At 40.6% G+C, this 22016-nt stretch overlaps 1 protein-coding gene and 1 long non-coding RNA gene across 3 annotated transcripts; one reads left to right on the top strand and one right to left on the bottom strand.

The window, feature by feature from the left end:
- Positions 1–217: 217 nt before the first annotated feature.
- On the bottom strand, positions 218–5860 carry LOC132891130 (uncharacterized). Of its 2 annotated transcripts, XR_009655280.1 has the most exons (6): positions 5819–5860; positions 5661–5715; positions 5380–5415; positions 2227–2366; positions 858–964; positions 218–458 (listed from the first exon to the last, which is right to left on the bottom strand). It is a non-coding gene; the product is annotated as an uncharacterized LOC132891130 (long non-coding RNA). The 2 variants fall into 2 exon arrangements; XR_009655279.1 differs by having other exon boundaries at positions 5661–5845.
- A 3579-nt stretch (positions 5861–9439) lies between these two features.
- On the top strand, positions 9440–12361 carry LOC132891129 (uncharacterized). The gene is made up of 6 exons (XM_060928592.1): positions 9440–9605; positions 9778–9882; positions 10053–10136; positions 11028–11230; positions 11537–11696; positions 12220–12361. Exons 1-6 carry the CDS (start codon positions 9539–9541, stop codon positions 12357–12359), a joined length of 759 nt encoding a protein of 252 aa, XP_060784575.1. The 5' UTR covers positions 9440–9538; the 3' UTR covers positions 12360–12361.
- Positions 12362–22016: the final 9655 nt, after the last annotated feature.

Here is a 22016-nt window from a genome sequence, read left to right as displayed (position 1 = left end):
CAGGAGATATGGAACATTGAATGGAGTATCAGCCTTTCCATTTGAAAACTACACGAAATTAAAAAAGTTTGCAGGAAACCCCAATTGGTTTTACAACAACCGGCACATCACATTGGAAAGAGCCTTCATGAAACCCAGAAAACTCAAAGACAATATTGAAAATCAAACATACATGTGGACCAACAATTGCCACCTTGCCTCACTTGCGATGAGGGAACACAAAAAAAACGTACATAACTTTTTAGGAGGTTTTTGAAACTAGTCACTGTTCTTCAGCCCCATGGACTCAAAGGACATTGGATTTTATAAAGCCAGTCATCTAGAAAATACAGATCAAATGTATCACTTGTCAGATGTCGCCAAAAATATGTTTTGATACCAATGACATCAGATATGGAGCAATTACTGTCTTAGGTGAGTAAAAAACAAAGCGTGGCAAATCCAGCGAAGACCAGCACCTGTGAAACGAAGCACAAAGAGGGGATTGCTTTTCCATCATTTCCTTTCTTGGACAACGTTGGATAAAAAGGCACACAAGGGAGGGTAAGTGTAAGTTTCAACCATTCTTTTTCGTTGTCATTACATCATTAAAGATAATCATTTCTAACTTTCTTAATCCTATTTTAAGAGGAAACAATGCAGTTTTAAGCCTGTGTACTTTGATTAAACACACATGCTCCTCACACCACACACACACAATAAGAGCTCTTCCTGCAGGTAACAGGATTTACAGAAGAGCTGATTCAGCCTCCTACAGAAACAAGCAAGTGAACAAAGACTGCACAAGTGTGGCCTTGAAACAGGAAGTAGATTAGTCAGCCTCCAGGTTAAATCACATGGCTGTGCGTGTTACCTACCATGGCACTGCTGCTGCCGTTTGCCCAGCAGGAGCCACAATACTGGGGGATGTGCTGACGTAGTTGGTGCCGTTTATGTTCTACTAGTCCCACGCCTTAGGTACGTCCTGAGAGAGAGGAGGAGAGTGCAAATTGAATGAACACACGTGAAATCAGATATGAAGTAAGAGTCATTATAACTACATAAACCAGAAAGGTAGAGCAAGCCAGGTGGTGATGGGCGATTCACTGAATTTCTCTTAAAAGAGGATTACGTTGGCGACAGTCGGACACGAACCTGTTTTTAAAGTGAGAATTAACTTTTCACCAGCCATTAACTCCTTTGATGCCAATGACTCAAAAATGCGTCATTACGAATGGTAACGCCCCGTGCCAATGACGCGTTATCGAGTCAATTGCGTTTTTTTATAGGGGAGGTGGGGTAATCATCTGATCTAGCTTGTGTCAAAAAAATCCAAGTTGTAATCACAAGGGAACCCATTCTGTGGGCCGCAGTAGCAGTATGAGTGTGAATATGTGATCATCTAACCTTGTCTGAAAGATGTCTGATTGACGTAAACAGCCTAGAGACTGGACCTGGCTTGCTGCTGGGTTGCTCACAGATAGTTAACACACTGCTAGCCCGATACAAAAAACAAGTCAGCGTGTATGTTGACAATCAGCTCACACTGGATCAGCAGAACATAGTGTAAATTTCGTTCCGCGACGTTAGTTTTTTTTACTATCCCTCCTGCCCCCCATGGAATACATAGCTTCTCCCTCCGCCACTTGATCAGAAAGTTTATATTACGCAGCAACAATCAAGGCGGCATTTGTTTTAGTGCGAGTGGCATGTGATCAGAGAAAAGGCGAAGAAGACGCACTGTCTATATAAGGAAAACACAAACAGCATATGTGTCAGACAGCATGACAAGATAACGCGCTAATAAGGGTGAGCCATCGAGCTACCTAAAACAATTAGGCCTATAATCAAAGACAGTTTCTGCTTGAAATGTTGCTTGTTACAAAAGGCCGATTTTCTCAGCATTTTGGTCAGAAATCAGCGTTTAGTTAAACCCACCCATGTTCTCCAGGCAATTACTAAAGAATGGAAAGAGGTACAAACAAACGTTTTTTTTTTTTCTGGTGATAAGGAAAGTCTGAAGTTTAGTTTGGTATGTTTGTTGTTGACATGAACATAGAACTGAATTTTCTGTGGGTCTTGGAAAAACACTGAAATGCTCAAAAAACCCTGGCACTGGGACGTGACCAAATTTGAAAATGGCTGGCACTGAATGAGTTAAGGGGAAAAAGAAATTACAAACTGTTCGGATTAATGTTTGCATTCAGCATTATTTTCAATTCTTGAAAAAAAGAAGTAAAGTCCTACCTGCAGTGCCCAAAATTACAATGGTGTGGGTGGTCCACGATGGTCCAAGGACTTCATGCATCAGTAATGCCATTTTGATTGGGATCTGCATAAGATGGCCAGAAGGCCATGGAATGGTCATCAGTAGTCCAGGCAACATTCTAAATGCAGAAGGATAAAATACATATTATATAAAATTAATTTTGTACTCCATGAACTTTAAAACTCAAGACAATTATTTAATTATTTAAATACATCTATGCAGCCTAACACACCCAGGACCCCCAGGGGTTGAGAGGAGAAGAGACCTTATGAACGTTGAATGCTTCCACATAATGTAACCATTCCATTCCATAAATTGATAACCTATTTATGGGTAATGACTGTTTACATTAACTGTGATTTTCACATCAAAATTTAGCAATAATTCTGCTTTGGGTGCCTTATAGATCTTTCCCATACATAACTGGAGCAACCGATGGAACATGTTCATGATAGAAAACAGACAACTAATTATAAGTGATATAAATTCACTGAATTGTAAATTTCTCTCTCCCTCACTCCCTCATCCCCCCCCCCTTTCTCTCCCTCCCTTCCCGTGGTTCGTTAAAATGCACTTGTAGATGAGCTCTGTATCCTTACTGCATTGTATGCCATTGCTTATGTCCTTGATTGTAAGTCGCTTTGGGTTTAAAAAGCATCTGCCAAATGCCATGTAATGTAATGTTAATGTAATGCTATGTACACATATTTTGCATCTCTGACTTTGATCTTAAACGCCAACATTAACATATAGAATGGACAACATGAATATAACCTAGATCATATGAATAGCTCTGTCAGGTAAGTAACATAAGGCCACATACACAGCACACCACATGTGTCTCTCTCTCCCCCTTGTTTGCTCCTCCTTCCTGCCCCTGTGCCTCCCATCTCTCCCCTCTCTTTCTCTCCCTCTCTTTCCGTGGTGCGTTTAAATGCACTTGTAGATCAACTATTTTCACATAATTTAATATACCATTGAATGCCCTATGTAAGCTCTACAATGGTACCAAACGTACGTTGTACATGCTCTGTCCACCAGACATTTTAACACAGTAAAGGACGTCTGAAAGCACTTTCACTGCCCCGTCATGACGTAAATAACAGAAAAAGGGCTCGTGCTCACCTGTACAGTTTAAGACTCGTAACCAGGTGATAGTTTAACTGTTGGGTATCCAGAGTCGAGACGGAGACGGTCGATTTGTTAGTGCGTTAGTTAGCGGTTTTGATACATTTCATAATTTCACTGTAGGGGAGAGCGAGGTAAGATGAGCCAGAGGGTAAGATGAGCCACCCCCTGTTTCTAAGAAACAGTAAACAAATGTGACCATGTGACCACATTCAAAGGGGGGCGGGACCATTTACTTACACTTGTGGAGAGGAGCACCACATGTCAAACTAGGTGAGGGAGATATTTATAAAAATGTGTTTTTTGTGCTTTCTAAGTCAATTCCATGTTTGTCCACAGTGAAGATGATTTAGAGAAGACAAAAGTAGAATAATATTTAGACACATTAGGGTTAAGTTAGTGGCTTTCTAAGCTATGATATGAATGCTAATAAAAATTATTTTGATTAGCCTAATCCCCTTTATTAGCATTTTTCTACAAAATGGTGGCCACGGGGTAAGATGAGCCATTAGATGTGGGGCAAGTTGAGCCAATCAACTTACCCCATTGGTGACTGAGCTTACCCAATATGGATGACACTTAAGTTTTCACATTTACTGGTCATATATGACAACAACAACAACAAATAAACAAACAAATAAATAACATGTTAATATAAATAATATGTTTAAAAGGTTTTTAATAAATAAAATAATGCCCTCTGTTATTACAGGTGTGCATGATGCGCATGATCTACGCATATCTCTCTCTCTATCCATCTATCTATCCCTCCCTATCCCATCTCGTTCTATCACCTCTCTCTTCATCTCCCCTTCTCTATGCAACGGCCCTATCCCCCACTTGATTGACTTGACTTGATTCATTGATTGCATTTCTAATAATAAAAGTTGTTTACTTTGTTAACCTAACATGTTTTGTGTTGGCTCAATTTACCCCACACAGTGGCTCATCTTACCCCATGCATGGGGTAAGTTGAGCCACTTGACATTTTTTTTTCAAGAGGTAATATCACTCTAACCATAAGAGCTTATCAATTATTTTTTGCTCATATAGTAACAGTACACTTTGAAATTTGGTATGGTGTGTAGACTGGAAGCAAAAATGGCTTTAACATGTAGTTATGATGAAAAATGTAAAAAGTGGCTCATCTTACCCCGCTCTCCCCTATATATTTAGAATTAGTTTTAATCACTAGTAATCATTTAGTTCTTAGATTTAGTAAATAGGTTAGTTTTTTTGTATTTCATAGTGTAGTTTTGTCACAGTGTTTAGTTTTAGATAGTTGTACAGTTGTAAATAATAGTAGTTCTAGTGATTCAGTTGTTGTAATAATAGTAGTAATCGTAGTTTTAGTGTAATATAAGGCGAATAGTTAGGTGTAGCTTTCCATCGATTCGTCTCTGAGGTGAGTAAAAAATTAAACTATTTTTTTATCTCATTATAAAGAATGAGTTGACGTTGTCAAAGTGAAGGTTTTGAAAACCTACGTTTAGACGGAGGATAAAACTATTGTGTTCAGCTTGGATTTCAATAATTGCCAACTATATTTATTCACAGCGATCCGATATTGTCTCTATAAACATTTAAGATGTCCACAGCGATAGCCACCATTGTATCAACGCATTCGTTGGCGGTTAGCCAACTCTGTTACTGTATGCTAGCCTGACTAGCTAATGTCCAGCAAAGAGGGCACGCGCGCACCCCACCTTTCACCCGTAGTTACATTCGATCCAAGCCGTAGTAACCTACTGAGAATATTGACGGCTGTGAGTTCAACAAATCTGCTTGTTAAGTAGTCACCCTGCCTGGCTCCCTTAAAATGAAAAACCATTTGAATTTAAAACCCTAAATAAGTGGTAGCCCTACACAACAGAACACAGATGAAGCCAACGGTTATCAAAGGGGTAAATGGCTATCGGAGCCACCCCGGGGACATGTCGGTCCATGCTACGTTGTTATCGACGTCTTAAATATTCTACTTAAGCTTAAGAAAATGAACTTACCGATCTGAAACCTGTCATTGTCCATCATCCATCAACCTGTATAACACATTACAATTGATAAGGCATTAGCGACAGCCCGAGGCTAGGCCTGTAGCTGGCTACTGGCTTGTTGCCATGTGATAACTCTGCTGGCTAGTTACTCAGCCACGTGGTGTTGATTCGACATTAAACCACCGACCATCGTAGAAATTACACAATACAACAATATTACATTAGTGGATTGTTTCCAAATTCCGTCTACGTGTTATTGCTTACACAACTAAATAATAAGCATACTTTACCGTTTGGCTGAATAGGATGCCGTTATGCTTAGTTCGCCTCTGGTTGATGGTCCGCCTGAATTTTGACGAAAAATCCCCAATTAAAATTTACCACAGTAATATATTAACAGTGCTGAGGTTACATGTAGGCTAATTGAAGGATAATCAACAGAACTTACCGTTTCAATGGTTCAGAAGCTGCTTTGTGCGCTGCCTGAGCACAGGCTCGTGTCTGACTGTCGCCAACATAATCCTGCCCAAGAATGAGATGCACGACGCACTAAGCACTGACTGTACACTTCAACCCCGCGCCAGATGATGATGCGTCATACCTGATCTAACCAATCGCACATTTCCCTGATCCCCAGTAGCAAGAAGTGGAACTTGCGCACTCAAGCAAGCAGTGCAAAAAGTGCCACCAACAGTGAAAAAACATTTTCGGTCACCAGCATTCTCCATACAAAACAGATATGCATGTTGACCGAATATTTAACCCCTTACATTCCAGGGATTATTCAACAATGGTTTTAAATTGCTAAGGCCGAACCACAAAGGAGATATTCATGAAAAAACCTCAGCTGTCCCACTTTACCAGTGGTCCCACTTTACCAATGTTCACCCCAGTGTATAACCTATATATAAGTATATTGTATACTAGTAGGCCAAGCTAGCACACAGACAGAAATAGGCTGTTTTAAACACGATGTGAATCTCAATTGAAATTATGAAAAGTGCATTAAACATAAATGTTGTCATATTACAGTGTATGTCTGAAGGAATGGGATTGGAATGGTGCTGCCTATGATGATAGTCCTATAGCCCAAATTTGATCTGCTTACAGGAACATGGCATCCAGGAGTTATTGGACTAAACGCAGACGCACATTAAGAATCCTTCAGTCTTTTGAGTCACATTCTGACAATGGAGGAGATATTTTGGATGCTGTTGACCGTGACATCAGTCAGGCCCCGAATGACAGTGCTGAGGAGGAAGACGATGTTTTCATGGACTGCACAAGTTCATTTGATGACTGTAACGATAAGAGAGTTGATGGCATGACCTCAGATGGTGACTATGAAGACAGTGACTCAGAGGATGTTTGTGAAACTGATGAAGATAGTGAAGATGAATGTTCAAAATTGACAAATGTTCTTTGTGACTGGGCTCTGAGGAACAATGTGCCACAGAACACCTTTTCTGATCTTCTTAGTGTGCTACAGGAGTTCCATCCAAGCCTGCCAAAGCAAGCTCGAACCCTGCTAAAAACAGCTAAAATAGCAGCCAATGTAAAGAACATAAAAGGAGGGGAGTATTTACACATTGGCATTCTCAAATACCTCCAGACAATCGCAACAGATGCTCTCCACAATGTTAGTGAGATGATTAATTTACAAGTTAATGTGGATGGTTTGCCATTATATAAGAGCTCAGCTTTGCAGTTGTGGCCAATCTTGGGCAAAGTGCCATTTGATAAGGATCCCTTTGTCATTGGAATGTTTTGTGGCAAGACAAAGCCTCTAGATTTAGAGGAATATTTGCATGATTTTGTGGAGGAGGTAGCACAGCTTGAGAAGGGGTTTCACATGGCTGGAAAGACCTTCTTTTTAAGAATTGACTGTTTCGTCTGTGACGCTCCCGCGAGGTCATTTCTAAAAAACATCAAAGGGCACAATGGGTATTTTGGATGTGAGCGTTGCACTCAAGAGGGAGTCTATGTCCACAACCATATGACTTTCCCTGAGAAGACAGCTGTGCCTCACACAGATGACCAGTTTTTGAGAAAAGTGGATGAGGACCACCACAAGGGCGACTCCCTCCTTACTCGAATTAATCTAGGCATGATAACAATGTTCATCCTGGATTACATGCATCTTGTTTGTCTAGGCGTCACTCGAAAACTGATGCGTTTTTGGATGAAAGGAGATTTGTCGTGTAGGCTGGGTTCTCAGGCAGTGATGGCGATCTCTGCAAGACTGGTACAGCTAAGACAACACATCCCAATTGAATTTCAAAGAAAGCCAAGAAGTTTGTCAGAAATTGACAGATGGAAAGCAACTGAATACCGCCAGTTCCTTCTTTATACAGGCCCAATTGTTTTGCAAGGCATCCTTCCATCTTCCCAATACACCAATTTCCTAAATCTCTCCATTGCCATGTACCTCATGCTCTCCCCTGCTCTCTGCAAATACTATTGTGACTTTGCTGACGCTCTAATGTCTCATTTTTTGAATGAATTTGAACAATTATACGGAGCAAATGAATTGGTGTACAATGTGCATAATTTATGCCATCTAGCTGATGATGTGAGGAGATATGGAGCATTGGATGGAGTATCAGCCTTTCCATTTGAAAACTACATGAGGAAATTAAAAAAAGTTTGCAGGAAACCCCAATTTGTCTTACAACAACTACACCGGCACATCACATTGGAAAGAGCCTTTATGAAACCCAGAAAACTCAAAAACTCAAAGACAATACTGAAAATCAAACATACATGTGGACCAACAATTGCCACCTTGCCTCACTGCACCCAATACAGAAAGGCGGTTTTTGAACTTTTCAGTGTTGCCACAACTGTTGGTGACAACTGTGTCATGGCTCAAGGCAATCTGGGACTTGTACAGAACATACTCTGCGATGAGAGAACACAAAAAACGTACATCATTTTTAGGAGGTTTTTGAAACTAGAGTCACTGTTCTTCAGCCCCATGGACTCAAAGGACATTGGCTTTTATAAAGCCAGTAATCTAGAAAATACAGATCAAATGTATCGCTTGTCAGATGTCACCCAAAAGTATGTTTTGATACCAATGACATCAGAGTGGGCAGCCATTCCTCTCCTCCACAGTAATTAGCCACCCCCCCACCCCCACCTGACAGTTTTTTTTATCTTTTTTTGATTATTATTATTTTTTTACTTTCAGGCCAATCATGTATTTTGTTGTGGAGTTCCTTGACAACTCTGTTGGGATTGTAAGCAACAGCTGGACTAATGGTGACAATTCGATGACCTTCTGGCCACCTTATGCAGATCCAAATAAATTTAAAATGGCTCTATTAACACATGCAGTCCCTGGACCAGCGTGGACCACCCACACCATCACAGTTTTGGGCACTGCAGGTAGGACTCTCCTTTTTTCAAGAATTGAAAATAATGCTGAATGCAAACATTAATCTGAACAGTTTGTAATTTCTTTTTCCCCTTAATGGTTGGTGAAAAGTTTATTCTCACTTAAAAAACAGTTTATCCATTTTTCCACAGGGTTACAACAGGAATGTCAGAAGCAGTGATGCCTGATGAATTGATATGGTATATAAATTTGGGTCTGACAAACTTTTGCCTTTACAGATGACTATGAAAAGGCGAGAAAAAAGGCCAAAATGGCAGAAACACATTTAGCTGTCGCCAGTGAGCCTGAGGAGTTGGAGAAATGCCAGCGTTCAAGACAGTAAGTTTGAGTTGTGCCACTGTAGAAGACATTGGGTTAAATTGTGCCAATTATTGAAGTAGATGATAATAATTCTGTCAGGACCATTAAAGTCTGAACACACTTTCTTTATTGAAAAGTTATGAATTAGATTTGGTTAGGCTTTGTTCAGAGGAGCACCGTGAAAAAGCAACCAACCAATTTAAGATTTGGAGAGCAAACATTCCCCTCATTAATTTAAGCAATAAGCCACGAGAGGCCGTGGGTTTACGCTTGATTTACAACGGCTGGGGAGTTGGAGCACGACGCCTATGCCATGTTATTCACAACAAGGAGCTGGGTAGGTAAATTATGAATGAGAAAACAAACAACTAAAGTTATCCTGTTTCTTTGTGCAGACCAACGAAACGTTACATCACCCTGCCTGAGCCTGGACCAAGTAGACCATTGCCACCAGTTCCACCAGCAGCGATGAACCTGACTCTTATGAGCCCACCCCCACCACCTTCACCAGTGAGGCAGCCATCATTGTCCTCATGTAGGTTATGCACATTTACACATTTTCCCCATAAACTCTAGGCCTATAAATCTCCCTCATGCACACACAAAGAAATGTCTTCTTTAATATCTGTGTGAATGACTGTAGTCGCATCAAAAGACAATTCTCTGAGGCATAGTGTAACAGAAACTTTTTTTTCTCATCTTTGCAGCAAGTTCACACTCAGGCCAAGCCCATCACATGGACACCCAGCTGTTGAGCCCACCTCAACCCCTCCCAATTCACCCCCCTTTGAGGCAGCCATCATCATCCTCAAGTAGGCATTATTTACAACTTTTTCCCATACCCCACGCCCCAATACACACACACACACACACACACACACTCAAAAGATATGTATCATCTTGTTTAGTGTGACTGACTGCAACCACGTCAAAAACAATTTTGTTTGACACACGTGTAACAGTTTTTTTCTCATCTTTGCAGGAAATCCATCTGAACAAGTGGACGACCAACTTAGTCCACCCCTCCCTATTTACCCACCTGCAAGGCAGCCATCATTATCCTCAGGTAGGTTATGCAGATATACCTTAAGTGTTCAACTGGTATTGAGTCCAAAACTTTTACTGCTATTGCATCCATCAAGCCACTTAAATGTCCCTATAGCTGTCTATATCAGACTTAACTTGGATTGAGAATTGAGCTCTGATGGACAGTGAAGCAGTGACTGAAGTTATTTTGGATGTAGACAGTTCTAAAAATAGAAATGGTTTGATGGATTCAAGATCAGTTAGGAGTTTGGAGAAAACTGGAGGGTCTTTTTTATTGCATATTCATCCGTTTGTACACATTTTATATTTTTCCCCTTACATTCTGTATTAGGGCGGCACGGTGGTGTAGTGGTTAGCGCTGTCGCCTCACAGCAAGAAGGTCCTGGGTTCGAGCCCCGGGGCCGGCAAGGGCCTTTCTGTGTGGAGTTTGCATGTTCTCCCCGTGTCCGCGTGGGTTTCCTCCGGGTGCTCCGGTTTCCCCCACAGTCCAAAGACATGCAGGTTAGGTTAACTGGTGACTCTAAATTGACCGTAGGTGTGAATGTGAGTGTGAATGGTTGTCTGTGTCTATGTGTCAGCCCTGTGATGACCTGGCGACTTGTCCAGGGTGTACCCCGCCTTTCGCCCGTAGTCAGCTGGGATAGGCTCCAGCTTGCCTGCGACCCTGTAGAAGGATAAAGCGGCTAGAGATAATGAGATGAGATGAGATGAGACATTCTGTATTATTTATCATAGCTCATTGAAAATTGGTGTTCATTCGTCTATTCGCATTTGGATACAAAGCAAAAGACATAAATCATGATACCTTTTGAAAAATCTTTAGAAAACATGTTAGCATGATAGCACTATCCTGACTGTAAGCTTCTCTCAAGCACAAAAGCCACTCAGTTCAGTGTCTTTTTCCTTTCAGGCCTTGAGAGATATTTGGTCTCTACGCTGGAGGAGATTAAGGATAGGCTGTCTGCATTGGAGCGGACGGTGACAATGTTGGCCAGATCAGGCAGCAACAAACACGCAAAGCTGCCAGACAACTTGGAGCTACCTCTCCAGAACTTCCAGGACCTCAATGGACTGGAGGAAAAACTGGAGGACAGCCCCTACCAAAAAGAATTGGTATGTATATTGGTTTCTAAGTTGCAGCCCCTTTAAGTTCTTTGAAAAGGTATTATAGTAAAGGTCTGAGGCGAATTCCTCTCTATGATCAAGAAGTTATAAGTGATGATATATGGAGTTACCTTAACTGATGTTTTATGATGTGTTATGATGCTTTTGAAAAATGTGCACAAGTGGGACTTTTGATTCAGTAGTTTGTGTTGTATCAGCTTGTTTTTTTATGTCCACATTAAATCTATGAAAATGGCTTATAATGTCCATTATTGTGGGAGCAGATGAGCTAATCTTTACTTTTCTTTCCTTTAGACTGCTTATCTGGGGACAATTGGTGGTGCCACTGTCCAGGCCACAACCAGGAGGGTCCTGGCCACCGTTTTCGGCCATTCATTGGCCATGACCATCAATTGGAATGGGTGCAATGACAAAAGGGCATTCCGGGACCTAAAATTAAAGAGGGTAGTTGTAGGTAAGTTTTTTTTAATCTCCTACGATAAAATTGGCTGATCATCACTCTTTGACTGGCACTTAAGACACTGGATTCTCTTCATCTACAAATTGGATTCCAAAGTGAAATTTTATTTTGTGAATAACAACAAAATAATTTGCCGTCACATTTTTAAAAATCTGTTGCATGTATCAAATAAATGAATACATATTTCCCACGAAACAATATTTTTTCCTCCATCTTATGTGTAGATTGAATGTTTAAAAAGTGTTTTGTTTTATTCACAAAAATTCCAATTGTCCCAACTTTTTAGAATCTGTCCTGTACAATGTGCATTTTAAGTAATTCCTACTGTGCTTGTTCTCTGTTTATCTAGCACCCTGGTCCATATTGCACTCACTCTTCCAGTTTTAAACTAAACAAACTGCTAAAATTACACGCTGGACCTTTGAAATGAACTTCAAATCAAATATATCAAAAGTGCTGATTTTGCAAATAACCAAACATTCCTCTTATCTTGAAAACATTTTGCCCATCTATACAGATGCTGTTAGGAGAGGCTCAATGGACTCCCCACCAGCAGCACAGATTGAGGACGAGGTGAAGGTGTGGTTCCGGAATGCCCGAGATAGGGCGGGTGGCCGTAGGCAGCGGTACATTCGAGTTGCAGCACAGGACGTTTAATGTGTGTGTGTGTGTGTGTGCGCGCGCGTGTGTGTGTGTGTTGTTAGTGGTGGAAGATATTCTTTACTTTTGAATGACAACCTCACTGGGATGTTAACCTATATACGCACCTGTCAATTTACAGAGGTGTGCAAAAGCATTTGATGAACTGTATGTATTTGTTCAAATTTATTTATTTATTTATTCATTTATTTATGTGAAATTATTTATTAAAACTTGGACTCTGAAATTTTGACTATTTCACATTTTTTAAACATTATTATGTATTGTCAGAAACACAATAAATAATAAACACTATAGAAATTACTATTCAAACACACACACATTTTGATATTGATATTGTATGGGTCTAGGAAGGACAAAGTATTTATCAAGTCAATTATAGAATTCTTTAAATAATCTATACATTTTTTAAGTTTTTGTGTGCACACATTGTAGAATGAAATATCATAAATATTAATATATATAAAAATATCAATGTGTGTTTTCTGCGGGCCAGGAGAGGGCTATGCTTAGGGCAGAGTGACGGCAGCCCATTCAGGACCTGTGTGGGCTTATTTAGGGCTAGGTGTGGGCTGCCCGTATGGGGCCCATACTGAGGGGCCAGTACTTTGCCAATGAGCAAAGCCTCATGGGCCCTGTGCGGGCAGCCCGCAGGGGGCCCCTAATATGGCCCATGGTGGGCCCAAAGGGGGCCTGCACGGGCTTGCTTGCTGGGAATGGGACTGCAAGGCCTGGGCTATTCCAAAGAAAGAGATCCTGATCAGGAGACGGTTTCAGGCCCAGTTGGCATCCTCCCTTATCCTGACTGGCACATCTGTCCCAGTGCCAAAGCGAGGGCGGCCATCCTCAAGCCCTATGAGTTCTCCAGCTGCTAGGCCCTCTAAGAGGAGAAATGCACACCCACCAAGTGATGTCTGCAAAGACATGACTGGGCATTTCCCCATCAAAGCTGACAGGGGAAGGTGCAGACAGTGTGCTAAAGGCTACACTAACACTGTTTGTATGAAGTGTGATGTCCACCTTTGTTTTTCAGAACAAAGAAACTGCTTTTTGGACTACCATAGGTAAAGAAGGGAGATGTAAAAATGCATCTTAAGTTTGTTTTCAGATTTGTACATACAGCATTCATCCAGTGTTTTTAAAGAGTGGAAATTACTTTTTTTGAATAAATTACTTGTCATAAAACAATATAACATGTCTGACTATTATTGTTGTTGTTTGTTGTGAAGATACAATCACTTCTGTGACCCTTTATCAGCAGGAAAGTGAAGACAAACACACCCAGATCATTTACAGTGTGTGAATGATGCCAGTGAAATTCTGCTACCTACCCTTGAGAGCCAACGTTGTAATTTTACAACATTTCCCCCAAAAGTTGCTAAAATGTCAAAATTAAAAAAGAAACAATTTTTGCATCAGAGCCTTCCTAGAACAACATATATTAGGATGAAAAAATTTTTTTTACACTTTTTTTTCTATATTTGGGTGTTAAGGGGATAAGTAAGCATGTAAATAAAGTGCATGAGAACATCATACAACATCATACTGTTGTCATTGTGTCATTACTGTTTCTCTCATCATTCTCTCCACTGGAGAATATGTTATCCTCTGAGATACCGCTATATGGATGAGCACACACACAAAAAAAAATTCAACTGTACATGTACAGACATACAAAAATAAACAAACAACAAACAAATTCACACAAGACAAACACAAACAAACATACAAAGTGGTGAATGAACATGTCAAATATCAAAATATGGCATTAACAATCAACTCTGAACAACATAAAATCAGTTTCCACTCAAAAATGCCCTAATTCCAATTGGGGTCATTTTTGACCCCACTCATGGAAGAGTGTAGGTCTGGTCGTCCATGCATCTAAGGGTTAAAATAATGGCTAATTATCTTTTGACCAGATTATCTATTCAGTTTTGTTCCAGAAGTAATACTTACTTGAGCGAAATAAAGGCTGAAACCAAGATAAACATGACCACTGCAAATGTTTCAGTGTCCATCTTTGTGGTGTGTGTCTCCCTGGCAATCAATTTGCTCTCATCTGATTGGTTGTTGCCAATTGTCTGTTGCCCTAATTAGTTGCCCTGTGTCTCACCTAGTTTGCATTGCCAGCAACATTGACTGGCAACATTGCCTAAAAAGTTGCCCCGTGAATCATCACCTTAAGATCTAAAGGCAGGAATTGTGGCTGCTAAACACAACTACACAGCACAAATAGAAAGCCAATTTCTCAATAAATCAGATCTTATTGACTCACTGCATGAATAACACCTCTCACAGTACACTGGATATTCCATATCCACTGATGAAGTCATGTTGATGAAGTCCTGAATAAGACACACAAACAATATTACTGGCCCAAGACTACCACCCCCACCATCCCAGTACTATCACCCCATTGCACTCACTACCATCATTATAGCATATACAGTGGTTTCCATAAATATTCAGACCCTTTAACCTGTACTCTTGAAAAGTAATGATAAGTATGGACCTTCTATTTATGTAAAACTCCTCAGTTAGTATGGTCCCATCAGATGTCCCATAATTAGTAATTGTGCAATGTGCAACACTATTGATATTACATAATTTTATTCTTCTCATTATTATTATTATTATTATTATTATTATTATTATTATTATTATTATTATTATTTCACCACATTTTTGGACCATATTTCCTCCCACAGTTTTCGAGATAGAGACCCCAAACCAACTTTAAACCATGTGGTGTAATCGGGAATGGTGTGCTTGTATACAGCTTTTGGATCAATGCACCCATTCTCTCGTTCTTGTCATTCTTCTGTCATTTTTTTTCATAGAAAATGAATGGGGCTCAAAAATCAAATCGTCCTGCTTGGACATGCTTCATCAGAGACACACCAAAGTTCATCTGATACCTCAGGCCAACTCTCGTGACACATACATTCAATCGGTTATGACCTGCAGTCATTTTTTTCCTTTCTTTTCACTGATCTCTTTCCCCCATTCACTTCTATTCATTTTTGCCCCACTCTAATGAACAGAGTTTTGGGAGAAAAACTTTTCGTCTCCGTCCATTTTTTTCACCGAGTGACATGAAACTTCACGTGATACCTCAGGCTAAGTCCCCCCACATATCCACCCCCCTCAGCTGAAAGTTGCACTCATATTTTCCTTTGTTTTCATGCATCCCTTTATCCCTCCATACACGTCCATTCATTTTAGGCCCCATTCAAATGAATAGAGTTTTGCTCAATAACACTTCACCACACATCCATCAAACTTCATATGGCACCTCAGGCCAACTCACCCATCACACACATGATATTATGTATAACCTGCACTCATCTTTATCCATTCTTTTTTCTAAACATTTCATCCAACCATCATTCAATAGTTGAGTTAACAGTCTGCTGCAATGTGCAATCCTCCACATTATCTTCAAAGGATGCACTTTCTGGTTACTGAAATTATGTTGTGCAAACTTAAGTGTCATGTGACCTTAATATAAATAAAGCCAGGGTTGACTTGAGTATATACCTAAACAGCATCATGAAAAAGAAGAGCTATCAAAATAAATCCAGCTCAATGTTCCAGAAATGTATTGATCAGGATTTGATTATGGACAAATTCCTGATATTGGAATATCCTATGGAGCACCACTAAATTCATTATAAAAAAAAAGTAAATAATATGTCATAACTATGATTATGCCAAGAAGTGGCTATCCACCAAAAGTAAGTGACAGTCTGTGAAAATCAGTGCTAATGTTGTTCACAAATGGTCTACATCCATTGGGGAACAGAGACATATCCCAGTCGAGTTGGAGCTGTAAATTGCAGTCCAAAGCTTTTTTTTTTTTTATGTATGTAGATATTTATTTGTTTGTTTTACATTCAGAACATGAGCTGCACTCAGAGATGGTTATATAGGCACTTTAATGAATATTGCAATGCTATTTATTGATTAAAAATCTCCAGTCATTTAAATGTAGCAGTGTTGTAGTTGAGTCACTAAACCTTGAGTCCAAGTCCAGTCTCAAGTCCCCAGTGTTCAAGTCAGAGTCAAGTCCAAGTCATTAACCCTTTGATGCAAAACATGGGTCAAAAGTGACCCAGCTGAGTTTTTATCTTCTATATCTTTGCAATAAATTAATTCCATCATTCAGTATTCAAGGTATTCCTCAATTAACTTGTTTTTGATCATCATACATCCTTATTTTATTTTTTACTTTCTTACTTTTTGAATAAAAACCCTTTTTGTATCACTACCCTTCTAATGCACAACATGGGTCAAAAACGACCTGCATTCATTTTCCAGGTTATTTCATGTATGGCTGAGTGTTTCTATGATATTCTTTTGAAATAAATTCATTTTGTCATTTACTTTTCCAAATATGCAGTAAATATCTTGTTTAGCACAAATCATTTTTATTTTTCCTTTCTTAAGTTATGAACAAGCACAGCTTTTCTAATTCTACATCAAGTTTACACACATGGGTCAGAAACGACCCACATGCATTTACTACAGCATTTGGTGGGAACTGTGAATTGTGCTTGTGTCAGACATTTCACAGCTCAGCACAGCGCCCTTTGCCCATCTAATACATGCAAGTAATCTTTTTCAATTGTTCTAACATTACCTTAGAAAAAAATTGATTATGTTTAGGTTACCTTGAGAGTGAGTAGATTACTTGTAACTTTGACAAGTAATTACTATTAGCTACCTAGCTGTTGACATTCTACTTTAGTTAGTTTTACTTTAGGTCAGAAGAAGAAACCAGAAGTGATCCAGTACTACAATAAAACAAAAAAGGAGGAGTGGACACAATGGATCATATAGTTAGCAACTACACATGTCAATGGAGAACAAGGAGATGGCCCATGGTTCTCTGGTACAGTATGCTGGATGTTGCCACACTCAATGCCTACACCAACGTCACTGCACAACACCCTGATTATATGGGTGGTGCAAGCAATGCACGCCGGCTATTTATCAAGGAGCTGGGCAAAGAGCTCGTCATGCCACATATGAAGAGGTGCATGGAGGGCACACCCAAACTCCAGAAGCATATTATTGAGGCAATGGGAAGGTGTGGGTTTTTATTAAAAAACACCCCCACACACACACCACCCAGCTACAAGAGGATATCAGACAGGAGGGCCAAAGGAAGAGGTGTGCGATCTGCCCACTTTCAAAAGACAGAAAAGCCAGCAGCTGGTGTTCCCAGTGCACCAGGCCTGTGTGCAAGGAGCACAAACACGTAGTGTTCATTTGTGAGGCATGTGCCGTAAAAATTGAGATGGCAATTTGTGCTCTACTGATGTGTTCAGTTGTGTTTTATTTTGTTTGGTCACATTTCACCAGTTTACAGTTGTTAAGCCACAGATAAAGTTCAGTTCAATAACCATGTTATCTGTTATCAGGAGGTGTATGTGTGACAAAATGACAAACGTTGCAAATATTAAATAAATAACTGCCACCATTCACTACTAAAGTAATTACTTGAAACAAATTATTATAGTATTATGACATTTAATTTTAAATCACACTTGGATGACCCATGTGTAGTAATATAAAAAGTATTTTTGTTCATAAAGTAGGAAAGAAAAAATTAAATTAATGATTTGTGGTAATTAAAAACAAGATATTTAAAGAATACTTGGACTATTCAATCATAAAATAAATTGATTTCAAAAGATAGAGCAAAGAAAAACTCAGTCAGCATGAAATAACCTGGAAAATGAATGCGGGTCATTTTTGACCCATGTTGTGCATTAGGAGGGGTGTGCATATGTTTTGCATCAGAGGGTTAAATTTATAACCAGGTTTGTGTTACACCTAGATAATCATTATAAATAACCGCGACGCCTCCTCCTCTGCCAGTTAGACGAGGCTGGTGTATATAACTGTATCCAGGACTCGCTTCATTTAATGCTATATATTCATTTGGCTTAATCCATGTTTCAGTTAAACAAAGTACATTAAACTCCTGATCAGTAATGAATTCATTAACCATTAGCGCTTTAGATGTAAGAGATCTAATATTTAATAGCCCCACCTTTAGATCAAAGGTGCTGGCAGCAGCTGTACAGTCAGTATGACCTAATTTTATATTGATTAGGTTACTGGAACAAACTCTGAATATTTCTTCCTTTTTGTTGAGCTCGGGGAACAGACACAGTCTCGATGTAGTGGACCCTGAGTGACGACTCTGTGCAGCTAGCAGTCAGTCGGTTTAGCCTGTTCGTCTGCTCCTTGGCCTTGCTCTGGATTGTCAGAAATTAACTAGGCCTGTTCTGAGACTATGACCTATGCTGCAGGAAATGAGAGGAGCACCTTCCCAAGTGGGATGTATACCATCCCGCCCTAACAGGCCAGCAATGCCTTCAAAATTAGCCCAATTATCTATAAAGTCCACACTGCTTTCAGAGCACCACCTGGACAGCCACCAGTTCAGCGACCATAACCTGATGTAAGCTATAATCGCCATGCCGCATTGGGATGGGGCCAGAACATACTACAGGATCGGACATCGCCTTCACTAAACACCTCTACAAAGTTACTCTTCGTAACCCTGAGACTGACAAAGGTGTATATCATTAGCTCCTGCATGGATAACTATCTTTGAGAACCTGTGCTTGCCTTGGACCCTAAGATTACCTGCTATGTCCAGCACCCTGGCTCCTGGTATACCCCTGACTAAAGCTGCTGGTGCCCCTAAAGGCTGAGCTAATTTCACATGCTGTATGATAGAGTCCCCTATAACCAGAGCTCTTTCATGTTTCTCAGCAGGTGCATCACTAAGGAGAGCAAACCTGTTCAACACGTGATGCAGAGAGGAGTGGTGCTCCAGTGGGCGAGCCTCAGCGGTAGCTTTGGCTCTATGCTTATGCCGCCGAGCCGTCACCCATTCGCCCCGCTGTAAGGGCTCTAATGCCAGAGTTGGGGGATTACCGTATTGGCTCGAATATAAGACGGTGTTTTTGTTGTAAAAAATAGCTCTTAAAAAGGGGGGTCGTCTTAAATTCGCGGACTAGACAAAATGCCGCCAAAAACGAAAGTGAAAGTGAGGACAGTGAGAGTGAGCAAAGTGAGGCTGAGGATCTCTGTGCTGAGTAGCTGTAATTTAGCAAACTACCTTTTCCATAGTTTCAGTTGTTTATTATTGTAAACCTTAATGTATTGTTTAATGCATTGTTTAAAGCATTTGTACTGTTCTGAAAATTTATTCCATATACCCGTAGGCTATGGGAAGTTAATGCATTGACATTCTGAAGTTTATGAACTTTCAATTTAAACCTGACAAATTTGTTGAATTAATGCAATTTAAATGTTTTAATTTGGCTTGTCTAGTAGCCTCCAGTTTAGCCTCTTTTTTTACTTCTATGAAAAGTGTTCACGGAAATGAGACTGAAATGACCTCTATTTAAATGTGAAAAACAAAAGCCTCTAATTTTAAACAGAATTTTGAAATAAATACGCTTTATATGAATGAACATTTGGTCTTCAAAAAACTTTTTCCCCAAAGATGAACTTGGAAAAGGGGGGGTCGTCTTACATTCAGGGTCGTCTTATATTCGGGCCAATATGGTACTAACTCCACCTAGGGCATCCAGACTTTCCCCTATAGAAACTACACTGTTCTCATGCTCACTGGCCTTCTCGAAAGCCTGGACACGCGCTTCTAGCACTATAATCTTCTCCGTCAGAGAGCTAACTAAAGATGCACTTATTACAAAATAAAGCTAATCGCTAGCAATGGAGGAAGAATAACTAAACATCCTGCACTCAGCACACTGAACAGGCTGAAGGTGTGCCATGATGAAAAGATTCACGCACCTTAATCAAAGATCTGTTGATATTAAAGCAGATCCGATGTGGATGGCCTCTGCTTATGGTCTTTATGCAGGAGGAGGGGAAGGAAAAAAAGCTTCCAGGCTTTGTGTTCTTCCAAAAAAAGAAAACTGGAAAAAGGAAAGCGAAAAGTACAAAAACAAAAGTACAATAATCACACTGTATTGGTACTTGATTACAATGGTGTCAAGTATCACAGAGCGATACTTCACACTGGAGTAGTGTGGGAAAGTGGCTTAAGTAGGGAGAGCAGTGATGAGGAAGATGCGTGTTAGCTGTAATCAGGAGACAGAGGGTGCTGTGAATCCTGGGGATTGTAGTTCGAGGTGTCCATGTTTGTAGTCAGAGCATTCTCAGCAGGTTTACTGACAGAACCCCTCCCCCCCAACCCCCTGAGGAGCTCCCTCTAGGAGCTACATTTTTCCTCGGACACCCCCTACCTCTGGGTGCTGGCTTGTTGGGATGTAGAGTGTGGAATTCTTGTTTGAGGAGCGGGTCTAGAATGTCCTTGGTGGCAACCCAGCTCTGTTCTTCAGGGCCATGTCCTTCCCAATCTACCAGGTATTCATTAAATTTTCCCTCCACTTCATCTCGAGTTGAGGATCTTATTTACTTGGTAGATAGTCTCATCCTCCATGTCGAGAGCTGGGTGCTCCTGGACCAGTGTGTTCTCAGCAAGGGGGCCTGGAATGGCAGGTTTCAGACTGGAGATGTGAAATGTGGGCACTAATCTGCTGGGGGGGGAAGTGTACAAGACCTTGTTTATGCGACGGATCACCTTGAATGCTCTGATATATCATGGCTGAAGCTGTTTACAGGTGTTTGGTTCTCTTAGATTTTTTTGTGGCTACCCATACTGTCACCTGGGGAAAAAAGTCTGGCTTGTCTGCCTTATGTTTGTCAGCATATTCCTTATACCGGGTATTGACTGTTTCAAGACAGTTGTGTACCTTCTCCCATACTGTTTGGTTTTCACGCAGCCAATCTTCAATGGCTTGTACTTGGCGTGCCATCCCAGGGAACAAGGGTGGTTGGTAGCCGAGTATGCACTGAAATGGTGTCAAATGAGTTGCGGAGTGTCTGAGGGAATTCTGTGCATACTCGGCCCACAGGAGGAAGCATGCCCAGTCCCCCGGGTTATGCATGCAGAATATCCTTAAGAAACAGCTGATTTCTTGGTTAGCTTGGACATTTGACTGGGGATGATACCCAGATGTGAGACTCACTGATACTCCCAGTCTTTTCATGAAGCATGTCCAAAAATTTGAGATGAACTGACAGCCCCGGTCGCTGACAATATCCTCAGGGAGACCATCATATCTAAATACTTGCTGGAATAGTAGTTCAGCTGTTTGGGATGCTTTGGGGATGCCAGGTAATGGGATGAGTTTAAGAGCTATACAGAAGCAGTCGATCATTACCATTATGGTGGTATTGCCTTGAGAGGGAGGTCAGTCGGTGAGATATATATATATATATATATATATATATATATATATATAAACACCCCGATGGCTATGTGGGACCAGGGTCTCTGAGGTACAGGGAGGGGGTAGAGCTTGCCGGCTGGTGGGGTTCTAGCTTCGGCACACAGACAGAGCATGAGGCAATGTACTGGTTAATTTCCATGGGCATGTTTTCCCACCAATACTTGTTTCTTAACAACTGATGAGTATGCTGACTACTGGGGTGTCCAGTAGTGGGAGATGCAAGAGCCCAACTGATGAGTCTGCCTCTAAGACACTTCAGCACATATAGCAGTCCTGGTGGAAGATTGCTGGGTGGAGTCTGAGG

This window comes from Neoarius graeffei, chromosome 9 (assembly GCF_027579695.1).
Source record: "Neoarius graeffei isolate fNeoGra1 chromosome 9, fNeoGra1.pri, whole genome shotgun sequence".
Lineage (NCBI taxonomy): Eukaryota > Metazoa > Chordata > Actinopteri > Siluriformes > Ariidae > Neoarius > Neoarius graeffei.
Note: the sequence above shows the minus strand (reverse complement) of the source record. Positions and strands in the feature narration are given on the sequence as shown.

Bases quoted from the DNA above. Each gene is read 5' to 3' on its own strand.
- LOC132891129 (XM_060928592.1), top strand. From the start codon at position 9,539: ATGAACCTGACTCTTATGAGCCCACCCCCACCACCTTCACCAGTGAGG. The intron at 10,137-11,027 runs GTAGGTTATGCA...TTTTCCTTTCAG, and splicing joins GCAGCCATCATTATCCTCAG to GCCTTGAGAGATATTTGGTC. The intron at 11,697-12,219 runs GTAAGTTTTTTT...CCATCTATACAG, and splicing joins ATTAAAGAGGGTAGTTGTAG to ATGCTGTTAGGAGAGGCTCA.